Here is a 12,242-nt window from a genome sequence, read left to right as displayed (position 1 = left end):
GAATACCAACTACTACGATTAGGCGAGAATTACTCTCATTATTAATGCTATCATGGTAACTCTTACCAAACAAAATAATTTGCCGCTATTTCTTTGACCTCTAAGTGATAATAGCAAGAACTCAGCATAGAGGATACTATCAAACTTAGTCTAGTGTACACCATTGCCTAGAATCATGTGTAGCCACATTTCATCCCCTTAAACAGGTTTATTATGTAGTGCCATGATACAAAACACCCTCCGCATGGAATGCAAAGCTCGAGGCTAAGACAAGGTGTTTGATCAAACTACTATAAACCAAGAAATTCAATCCTGTAGTACCATGAAATAAATACTCTCCGCATGGAATGCTAAGCTCGAAGCAAAGACAAAGTATATATTTCACACTATTATGAACCAACAATGGAGGCCGTGAGATCCAACCCTTGTATCTCTCTCCCACTAGAAATTTTAAAACAAGTGGATTGTCCTAAAAACATTGTGATCTAATCACAAATTTAACCCTACACATCAAATGTGTTTAATTGTTTAAATTCGATGTGATGTTACTAAGTCACGTCACTTTAGTGTAACGAACATTCGCTTAATCACAAAGAAGTTTAACCTTGTAATCCATGAAGTAAATACCCTCCGCATGGAATGCAAGACTCGAAGTCAAGACAAGGTATTTATTCACATTACAATAAACTTAACAAAAGGGTTATTTAAGCACTCCCACTCATTATTTGGGTTTTTTTCTTAAATAATTGTGATCCCATCACAACTAATAACCTTACACTTGTTCAAGACTCTAATCTTATTAGAATCACTAACTAAAATGGAAGTCCTAAACTATTTAGGATTCCTTAAACACTAATGAATCAAAAATTAGTTATATAAAACTCTCTCCTTAATTTACTAAATAAAAGATTCTAATCTCATTAGAAACTATATAACTTTTTAATTAGAATTTTAATCTCATTAAAACCCTCTAATTAAAATAAATTAAGGACTTTTAATCATAAAACAATTTAGGACTAAGAGTTCTATTTAACTAACATCTTTGATCTCAGTAGGTCTTTTAGTTAGATAATGATTAATAAATATCCTTAACTTTTAAGGACTATAAAATTAATCATATAGCCTTGCTTTTATTAAAGTTTTAACACTTAGTCAAAAACAAGTGAAAATTCAAAATTCAGTGCCTTTGATCGGTCGAAAGGAATTCTCGATCGATCGAGACTCACAAAACTGATTTTTTTAGAATTTTCAGGTAACCGTTTTTGACATCTTCATTGATCTACCATCAAAAACACTTTTTGATTTTATCAACGAAGATTTACAGATCAAGAACTATAATAATGCTAGACACGTGAAAAAATATAATCCTAATCTAATTAGGAATAAATTTCATTAAACTAGCATTAACATATATAAATATATATAACGTAATAAAAATCTTTATTATATATAAAAATTCATATTATATTATATATAATATAATATACAAATTAATATATATAATATATAATTATTACATTGTGTATATATATATATATATATATATATATATATATATATATATATAACTATCAGAAAGTTAGAATCCTGGACATATAAAGGATTCACTTTTCAAAAACACATTAAAGCCATCAAGCTTTTGTAGACTAAGTCAATGCATTTGCACAAAGGCCAATCAACCGTGGGCCATCTTATTGTCTTATTCTAAACCAAGTTGTGCAACAAACTCAAGCAATGCATTAAGTCCAAAAGTTGCAAGCAGTGAAATGAGAATTCAAACCATGCAATTGGTCACCTTTTCTAAGTCCAATCCGTGACATAAATTCAAACCATGCAAATTTGAATTCAAAGTCAAACGGTGCAATAACTGAAGCAGTTTTCCTTTTCAAGCGGTTACTTCATCAATTAATAACTACCATAAGGCATGCAATCCGTACATCAACTATGAAATAACAATCAATACATCAACACTCAATTGTATTCATATCCAAGCACTTTTCTACAAGACACGGCTTCACACAAAAACAATATATCCTTGTGAAGAAACGGATATGTATATACAAGTGATGCAATTCTCTTCATTATATTCATATGATGCAGAAAATTAAGAACACAAAGACAATGGTTTTTCTTAAATTCTAAAATTTAATCACATATTATACAATCATGATATGAAAACCTAGCTCTGATACCAATTGAAGGAAAAATTCTGGTTTTGCATCTCATGCAAAACACATAGCGGAAGCAACGAACTAGGATCTATTTCATTCATGATTGATAACGTGCACTATGTAAATTTCAGAATTTAAGAACAAGATAGCGTACCTTGGTGTGGAGAAATTCAAAACAAAGATTAGAAGCACTTGGGAACACTTTTAATCTTCACTCCAATTCCACTAATGAAGGAAAGTTAGGACATGGTTGAGTAAGCACATATTTGTGCTCTTCAGCAGTAAGAACAATGTCCAAATTTCTTTTCCAGTCAACATAGTTGGATCCAGTCAGTTTGTTTTGGTTAAGAATAGAAACAAGTGGGCTAAATGATGCCATGACAAAATCTTGGTGTAGAGAAATTCAAAACAAAGATTAGAAGCACTTGGGAACACTTTTAATCTTCACTCCAATTCCACTTTACGCCCAAGATGTGTGGTCTCTCAATCAGTTTTTCAAAGGGAGAATGAAAGTGTGTCTCACACTCTCTCACACACCATTTCTTTTTCTTTTCTAATCTCTTCTTATCAAAATTCTGTATGTTTCTCCCTTTATAACTAACTGATTATCTAATTGGGCTGGCCTATTAGGCCTTTCCAATTGGGCTTTAGTGTGTGGCTTGGAGTGGGACCAAAAGGGACCAATAAGACACTAGCTCCAATGGGCCTTGGACTTTTCCGTCAACTCTTGACAAGCCCAAAGTTACCATTAATTATATTTAATACCACTATATAAATATAATTGCACTCTAGGCCTTATTAATAAATTATATCCCAAGACTTTATTATGCATGCAACCCCTTCATTAAAATATTCGTAGTAATCCAAAGTCATGAATATAGACTGCCACTTTGAAGATTACTACATCTTAATCCTTAAGTACCGGTTTAATCCTTTATGTTATTCGTCATATATTTATGAAATCCAATTTCATAAATATATACTTTAGTAACTCCTTACTAAAGTGGTTGGGCCCAACACTCGAATAACTACATCCATAAAACTAATCTCAAGCGAATATTTTGTCGCACCATAAATAAACTATGAATTCCCTCTTGAGACGATATGTGCCATCAACACTAAATGCGGATGCCCAACATACGAGGTTTTGACCGTAACTAATAGATCTCACTCTGATATATCAAAGCAACCTACATCTCATGATCGGGTCCATTATTCTCTCGGGATTTAGAGTTGATGTAAATAGAAGTCGTGAGATTTATTATTCATTTGACGATCGTTAGGAGAATAATAAATCTCGGCGGTCGATTCAATATGTCTTAACTCTTAAAACATATCAACATACCAACTAGAAGTCTCCACTTCCATGATCAAGACAAATCATCTTAGTTGATATGTTATAGTCTTCGCAGATGAAACGCCCAATTTCATCACCGACTACGAACTAAACTTCTGAGTTTACAAAGAACTTGTGATTTATATCTTCTGTGACTTTTCACATAAATCACATACAATGCATCTCATGGACTATGATAATGTCTTAGTTCATTTATAGATAGTCTCATATAATTATTAAATACATGCCAATAAATTGGGTTTTAGGGCATAAACCCCAACAATTCGTATACCAAAGTCTTCCATACTGAAACCCAACAAACAACCCATGCCGTCCGTCAAGGCACCATCATTCCACCTCCGCCACTGCTGACAAACACAAACCATACCCAAAATCCATCAGCACAAAAAATCATCCACTCAGCAAATCCACCGTAATCCGACCCACCAAAAGCAGCTCCACCACAATCCGACCTCTAGAAACTCAACTCAACAATCTTAGATGAATGATTTTAATCTCTTCAATCTGGGTCTTGAAGGGCAATTTTCGAAGCTGAAGAACTGGGTTGGATTTGGTAGGGAATGGCGCCACCAATGGTCTGGTGGGTGTTGTGGCTGGTCTCACAGGTTCGGCTGGGGAGAGAGTTTGAGAGAGGGAGTGAAGAACTAAGAATAAGAGGGAGATAGGATCGGGTGAGAGGTAGTGAGCATTATGTAAAATGTTTTACCTCTGATTTTTTGGTAAAATATTTTACAAGTTTTTATGCACACACTTTGGTCAAACTGAAAATATTTTACAATTTTTTGACTATATTTTACATGTAAACAAACATTTGAAAATAGGAAAATATTTTACGAAAAATATTTTCCTTCGAAACAAACGGAGTGTAAAATTATGCATATAAAGCAAGTGTATGAATCAAATAGTAAATAATATTCGATTAACACAAAATTTTACATGTATGTTAAAGAGAATAAAAAATGTATAATCCAACAGTTAGATTTTCAAAATATATAATCAGATTAATTTTTTTAGCAAGAATTGTAACCATTAGTTACAACAAAGTTTGTAATCAAATTTTGTCATTACTGTCAATTTAGATTAACGAAAAGTAATAAAAAAAAATAGAGTATAATTGACCAAAAATTAACCTTCAATTTAAACGGACACTGAGTTATATCACGAACGTAGTGTAGTATCAATCTTGAAATTAGAATCGTATACTGGTTGCGAAGATGATTAAGAAAACGTTGGTATCCCAACAATAGTAAAAAAAAATAAAATAATAAAGAATAAGAGGTATTGTACTATTGTGGCAGTAACTTGGAGGATTGAAAAAAAGGAAAAGGTCCATTTGGGACAGCGAGCGATCGAAGTAGCGAAACGATGACCGATCTCCTTTGTCCTTCACCTCTCTCTCTTCTTCTTATAATAAAAACATCACCATCGCATACGCATCCTCTCTTTCTATCTGTTTGAAATTGAATAATGAAACCCCCAAATTAAAAAAGAAAGGCAGCAAGCAAGTCCCACACCCACCCCCACCCCCACACAGGGCCAACTCACACTCACCGCCCAATCAAACCTCGCCACGTTACACCCCCAGCTGTAAAGGCCACTCCCCTCCCTCACACACACAACTCTCACAGTCATCTCTCTCTCTTTCTCAGTGTCTTTTTTGCTTTTGCCAAACCAATACCAAACCCTCTCTCTCTCTCTCTCTGAGCTCAGAACATAACCGATGAGCTCGCCGGAATCTGACGTGTCCATCCCCCCCGATTCCCAAACCCTAAAACCAAAACCGAGCAACTAAATTACCCTCCTTTCCTTTCCTTACAATAATAATATAGAGGAGGATCCCTTTTTATCTCTAAATTAAGCTCAGAAACAAACAGACTCAACAGTCAAACACTATGTCTATGTACGTGGTTCCGCCACCTCAGCGATCGGATCCCGGGTCCGGATCCAACGATTTACGGGTCTACCAAGCCTGGAAAGGCAGCAATGTATATCCACTTTTCTTTTTCCCCCTTTTTTTTCTCTCTTTCTCTCTTTTTTTCACTTTCTATTTTTCTCATCTTTATTTCTAATTTTTCGTACAATTTTGCTTTGCCTTTTAATAAATTAGAATCTAAACCGACAATAATGCTCCGAGAATGTTTTACTAGGAACATATATCTCTCTATATATTTGGGTTATTTTTGGATTAAACAAATTCGCTGACTTTTTATTATCTCTCTCTCTCTCTTTTGGTGCCTAATTTAAGACAGTGAAAGTAATTTGGTACCCCTTTTTAGCAAACAACGATGATGTTTTCTGCTGACCAGTTCAATTAATTTAGATTAGCTAGCCCATTCATTTCAATTATGTTTGTTGAGGGCCTTAATTATTATTATTATTTTTTTAAAGTTACATATAGAGTTAGGGATGTAAAAGAAACGAGACGGAGTATTATAAGTAGTTCAAGATTGTTCATTTAATTTTATTTCGAGCATGAGCCAACTTAGATTACAAGCTCGGTTCATTTTCTTGTCGAACAAGCTCAACCTTGTTCACGGGTTACTTGATTAGCTTATTCTTCCAGAATTTTATGCTAATGATTAAGAACTACATTTTGGTTGAAATTGTACTAGTTGAGTTAATTAATATAGAATGCTTTTCGTTTACGAACTTGTAAAAATTAGATTTTCCAACATTGTATTGTTAACAATTATACATGGTTTTTACTACAAAATGGACTATTTGTATTATCATAAATTATTTACAAACTTACACAATCAATCATAAAAACATTTACAAACTTATGCAATCCAATCCCAAGGCTATATAAGCATGTTTTTCTACATGTATACATATAAAACATATAATTTATACTTAAATCAAACCTCACACTCATGAACTCGCTTGCGAACACAATATTATGTTTGATTTTGGCTTATTTAAAAGTCGATCCTAAATTTAGGCTTGAGCTTGGCGCATTTGCTAAATAGACAAACATAAACAATTTTTTTTTTCTCAATTTGAGTCCAAGTTGTTCATAATCAGTTTAAAAAGGCTTTGTTTTTTATTGTGTTTGAGGTTTGTAATTGCTTTTTGAAGATCATATGAAGAATGGTTCTGTGGTTCTGCTAAGGTGTTAATTGTTGTCATTGCTCTTTTGCAGATATTTTTTCTTCAGGGAAGGTTCATATTTGGACCAGATGTAAGATCACTGGGATTGACCATATTTCTTATCGTTGCTCCTGTCGCAGTTTTCTGTGTCTTTGTTGCCAGAAAACTGATGGATGTCTATTCTAATCACTGGGGAGTATCAATAATGGTTGTTTCTGTTGTGTTCACTATTTATGTGAGTTCTCTTTTACTGCACACATATAGTATTTATTACTTTCTATTGCATTTTTTATTTTTTGTTTTCCAATGTTGTTGATGTTATGACATTTGACAAGGACCAGTTTGCTTTGGAATTCTTTGTACGATAAAAGATAAATTTCAAGTTTGTTAAGAATCTCCTTTTGGAATTAAGATATCAGTTAATGTAGCTACAGCATGTGGTGTAGCAGCCTTTAGTAGTCAGGATGCATGAAAGGTCTAAAACCGCCATGATTTTTACAAGATACAAAATGGATTAAATCATTATAATCTCCCAACTTTTTCTAGGAAGTTTTCATAGAAATGTGTTTGATCATTGCATGTTGAACAACAGAGTTTTGTGGTCTTTTTCTCATTCAGAAATCTTGAATGAGATAGAATACAGTGTTTAGTTGATTATAATTTCTGCAAGCCCCTCCATCATTCAAGGACAAGCCTTCTTGGTGTCTATGGAGTTCAGCTGCAGTGTTAATAGTTGGTACATTGCCCTATATGGCAGGAAAAACCTACCAACCGAGAACCCTTTGCATCTTTAAGGCCCCTCATCTGGCCCAAGAGAGGGGAGAGAGAGAGGGGATTATATGGTTTGACTTATTTTGCCTTATCAAATGATGCTCCAATAGCCATCAATTTCTTCTTTCTATCGTTTGGATTACCTATACACGAAATCATTGCAAAAACTTTAGGATGGATGTATGTTGAAATGAAAACTATTTGGCATGCTGACTTACCTGAACAAGAATATGCAGAGCCACTGTTGAGTTAAACTAGGTAGATCCTAGGTGAGAGACAAAAATATTCTGCCTCTAGTTATGGAGGCTTGAGAGAAGCTTGTCTAGTGATGCAGGAGAGTTATTGGAATTAGTGTTTCAGAATCTTTGCAAGTAGTAGAACCCCTTGTATTTCTGCATTTGATATTTTTTCTTTCATGGATGGGCTTCACATCCACTGATGTACTTGTTTGTGTGTGTCGATAATGACAAGTAGTAAACTTATAGTGATATAGATACATAACATACTAGGAGGAATCAATTACAGAAATAGGTTGATAGATACAAGGATAAATATATGTACCAAGAGCACTGATTGGCCAAATTTTCTAGACCGAAAATGGCCAGAGACAAGGTTGTGGTCACAAAAGCGGAAGTGCTTAAATTTTTCTTTCATCTTTTGGTTACGTCTTGCATGGGCTAGTTTTTTCTGTCTAGCAACCTTGGACAATATTTGCAATATGCAATTGCAATTTTTGAAGCTGATGCGGGAAGTGTAAAGAAACTTTACGCTTTGTTTGTTTCAACAATGATGTTTTCTAGAAATTGAATTATTTTTTTAAAAACATTTTCTATAAAACTATCTCATTTTCCAATGTTTAGTAGCAACTTTAAATGAGTTGAAAAATAACCTCCTAACTTTCCTTATTTAGCTTGCTGTGAGATAGAGTTGTTTTTCAAAAAAATTTAATGGAAAACAATCTCTAAAAATAAGCCATGCTTTTTATGTTGACCAAATATAGTTTTCCTTTGACTCATCTTTTTTTATGCTACCAAACACTGGAAAACAAGGAAAACTATCTTTATACAAGGTTTTCCATTGAAACAAATGGAGCATTAATTTAGTTTGGTTTTATTTAATTTTGGAGCCAGTTGCAATTTTTATAGGTGCTGACTCCAAGAAAGCCTATGTGTTGTCTCCTAGGTTCCTTCAATCTTTATTTTCTGTTTTAAAATTTCTGTTGTTGCTTTTATTTTGGCTTGTTTTGTGTCAGAAGTAGTCAAAATGACCTTCTGTAAATGGAATCTCAGTTGATCAACATTTTTACTTTATTTTATTTTATTTTTACAGGTTTTAGTTCTTCTTCTGCTAACCTCTGGAAGAGATCCCGGTATAATTCCACGCAATGCACACCCTCCCGAACCAGAAGGCTTTGATGGGAATGTAGAAGTTGGGGCTAGTCAAACTCCACAGTTACGTTTGCCTCGCATCAAGGAAGTAGATGTCAATGGGGTCACTATAAAGATTAAATACTGTGATACTTGCATGCTTTACAGACCTCCTCGCTGCTCACATTGTTCAATTTGCAATAACTGTGTGGAGCGATTTGACCACCACTGCCCCTGGGTTGGGCAGTGTATTGGGCGGGTAAGTCATCCTTTGATTGGAGCTGGTTTTTGTGTGTGCACGTGCGCGCGCGTTTGCCAGTCCCAGAACCTGTTTTATGTTTACTATGTCATATTGTTTTCTTTTCCTTTATATATATATATATATATATATATATAAATATATATAAATACAGCATCATTGTTCATGGGTAGACTGTTTCATTAGTTTGGGAGAAAAATGAGTTTTTCTATAAGGGTCCGTTTGGTGGGAGGAGTGGAAAAGTAGGAGGATGGAAAATTGTGGGAGGATAGAAAATATTTGGTTTTCCCTCATGTGTTTTTGGTTGGAGGGGTGGAAAAGTGGGAGGGTGAAAAACTTTCTTGTTTGGCTGGAGAGAAAAATGGAAGGATGGAAAATGTAATTTATATAAATTGACTATTATTCCCATGTTATATAATATGTGAGGGGTAGGTGAAAGGGTATTTGTGTGAAATGGATTTCTCATTACTTTTCCCTCATCATTTTCCTCCCAATTTGGGAGGATAAAAAAAGTGGACCCAGGAGGGAAAACTTTCTTCCCTATTTTTTGTCTCTCTTATTTTCCTTCTTCAACCAAACAGTGAAAAACAGCATTTTCCACCATATTTTCCTTTCCTTATTTTCCATTCTCCCTATTTTCACCCCAACCAAACACATCCTAAGGGAAAATATTAGATGGACTCAAATCTAATGATCTTGACCACACCTCCTAGGGATTTCTGGAGAAAACACTGGATTTTAAATCATTTTAGAGATCACCTCCATGGGGTAGCTCGGAAGAGCTGGAGGCTGGAGCTCATGTGATTATCAGCCTGACTGAAGATAAGCATGACTGAAATTGATCAAATGAGTTTAGTTCAAATTTGAATTAAAATTATTATATTGACTGACTCATATTTTTGGTTATGAGTTGAATTGATGATGCTCAAAGTTTTGGGTGTAAATCGTATATCTGAAAAATCTAAATTCTGGTTGCAGCGAAATTATCGATTCTTTTTCATGTTTGTCTTCTCGACGACCCTTCTTTGTATATATGTCTTTGGATTCTGCTGGGTCTACATCAGAAGGATCATGCAAGGAGAGCAGACATCAATTTGGAAAGCAATGATCAAAACACCAGCCTCCATTGTGCTAATAGTTTACACTTTCATATCCATGTGGTTTGTTGGTGGCCTTACTGCCTTCCATTTATATCTCATCAGTACAAATCAGGTATGATATCCATCTTCTTCATATCACAACCCTATAGTGTGGAATTCTATGCATCTGCCCTAAATTAATTCCCTTGTTAGTAACAGACAAGTTTTCATATCTGCTTTTGCAGACGACATATGAAAATTTCAGATATCGATATGATCGACGAGCTAATCCCTTTAACAAAGGAGTGGTGGACAACTTCAAGGAAATATTTTGCTCCAGCATTCCCCCGTCCAAGAACAATTTCAGGGAAAAGGTGCCAAGGGAACCTGGGTTACCTGCGAGGCCAGCGGGTGGGGGTTTTATGAGTCCAAATATGGGGAAAGCTGTGGAGGACATAGAAATGGGCAGGAAAACAGTATGGGAAGACATGGCTGCTGGGGCAGATAATTGTGAAGCGCAACTTAACAATAATGATCGCATGAACATAAAGGATGGTGAATTAGGTGAAATTGCTCCAGATATAAGGACTACAGTAGATGCTTCAGGGGAGCGTGCTGGAATACATCCCAGGAGATCCAGTTGGGGAAGGAAAAGTGGTAGCTGGGAAATGTCACCCGAAGTTCTTGCTTTGGCAGCAAGAGTGGGGGAACCAAACCGTGTTGGTGGGAGTAGCAGCAGCACCTTGACAACCGAGAACCGAAATTCATAGCCAACGTATGATGGATTACTTTACTTAGGAAATGAGATGGGATTTGATTTGGTTGGTGTAGAGTGGGTTCATTGAAGTTTAACGATTCGTCACTCAACTTCCACTTAATATTATTTGCAATAGGTAGGGTGGGGGGCACTTTCGCTTTGGTGGGGTTGTAAGTGTTGATTTGGCTGTTGTGGTGTGTTGTTATATGAGTGAGCTTTTCTTGAGTCATGGTTTTGGTACCACATTTGTGGAATTATTTAGCATCTAGTTGTATTGCAATTGTGGAATTAGTGTCAATTATCTGGCTAACTCCCATCTCTTTCTAGTGGGGCAATAATTTTAATTAATATACTTTGATTTGTAAAATTAGCTGGGCTGCAGTTGATAGGGTTTGGACAGTTGGTGGTTAGGGCAGGCGTAACTCATTATTAAGCTCTTTGCCTGACCTGGGCATGATAATGGGACTGAGAACTGGTTTAAACTTGACTAAGTCAATTATGAAACAAAAATTGTCAACTTCTATAAGTAAATTGAATTTATTTGTTTAATTGTTCACCCCACCCCACCCAACCCAACCCAACCACCACTAGTCCCAACAGAGCTTGTTAAAAAAGCACTCTTGGTCAATTTTGGGGGTTGGGGGGAGAAAGAAGAAAAAGCTAAAGAAATCTTATATTAATTAATGTAATCTTTAGATTAAGCTAAAAAAGTTAACAATCTTTACTACTAAAGCATAGAACTGTTGCGCAGTTTTTAATTTGAAGTTTTGGTAAAAAAAAATTTCCTCATAGATCAAAATATCGTCAACAACTCGGGTGGGGGTGGGGGACCAAGGAACCAAAAAAAAAGTTTGGAACACAACGCCTTAACCCATTTGCTAAAACTGTGAGAGGCATTATTTTGCCCCTGTTCACCATCCAAATAATTATCGTAATAAATATAACAACTGAAACTACAAACCCACAAAAAGCAGCCCTTCACTTGCCCCCTTTTCTTAACCAACTCCCCTACTGTAAACTACTCATTAAATCCATCCAGCCTCTTCTTCTATCCGGCCTTAGCATGATGAAAGCAGCTCTACTTTCGGGCTTATGGAGTTCATTAAGGACCTTGAACATGGTGTAATTATCAACATTCTCAATATTGTTCAAAATTGTCACGCCTTGTCCATTGAGAAGGGATCATCCATTGGCGTAGATTCAACTATTTCCTTTTGACTTTTGCTTTCCTTATCACTACACCTTTTCCTTGACATCTCTGTGAACTCTATGATAGCATCGGTGATATTGTCAATAGACCCTCCTTTCCTCTTCTTCTGAGGTGTCAGAGTGAGCTGGCTGCTTTCTAGCACGCTTGCTGCATTGCCCTGCAACTTGGGGGGGGGGGGGGC

The 12,242-nt window shown here is 35.5% G+C and overlaps 1 protein-coding gene across 1 annotated transcript; it reads left to right on the top strand.

Annotated features, from left to right (window-relative positions):
* The first annotated feature begins 4,980 nt into the window (after positions 1–4,980).
* LOC142616410 (putative protein S-acyltransferase 7) lies at positions 4,981–11,218 on the top strand. The gene is made up of 5 exons (XM_075789273.1): positions 4,981–5,513; positions 6,671–6,853; positions 8,719–9,015; positions 9,994–10,227; positions 10,340–11,218. The coding sequence occupies exons 1-5, from the start codon at positions 5,421–5,423 to the stop codon at positions 10,862–10,864; spliced, it is 1,332 nt and encodes a 443-aa protein (XP_075645388.1). The 5' UTR covers positions 4,981–5,420; the 3' UTR covers positions 10,865–11,218.
* Positions 11,219–12,242: the final 1,024 nt, after the last annotated feature.

This window comes from Castanea sativa, chromosome 1, assembly GCF_040712315.1.
Source record: "Castanea sativa cultivar Marrone di Chiusa Pesio chromosome 1, ASM4071231v1".
NCBI lineage: Eukaryota > Viridiplantae > Streptophyta > Magnoliopsida > Fagales > Fagaceae > Castanea > Castanea sativa.
This window is presented reverse-complemented; position numbering and strand designations above follow the sequence as displayed.

Bases quoted from the DNA above. Each gene is read 5' to 3' on its own strand.
- LOC142616410 (XM_075789273.1), top strand. From the start codon at position 5,421: ATGTCTATGTACGTGGTTCCGCCACCTCAGCGATCGGATCCCGGGTCC. The intron at 5,514-6,670 runs GTATATCCACTT...GCTCTTTTGCAG, and splicing joins AAGCCTGGAAAGGCAGCAAT to ATATTTTTTCTTCAGGGAAG. The intron at 9,016-9,993 runs GTAAGTCATCCT...TTCTGGTTGCAG, and splicing joins TTGGGCAGTGTATTGGGCGG to CGAAATTATCGATTCTTTTT.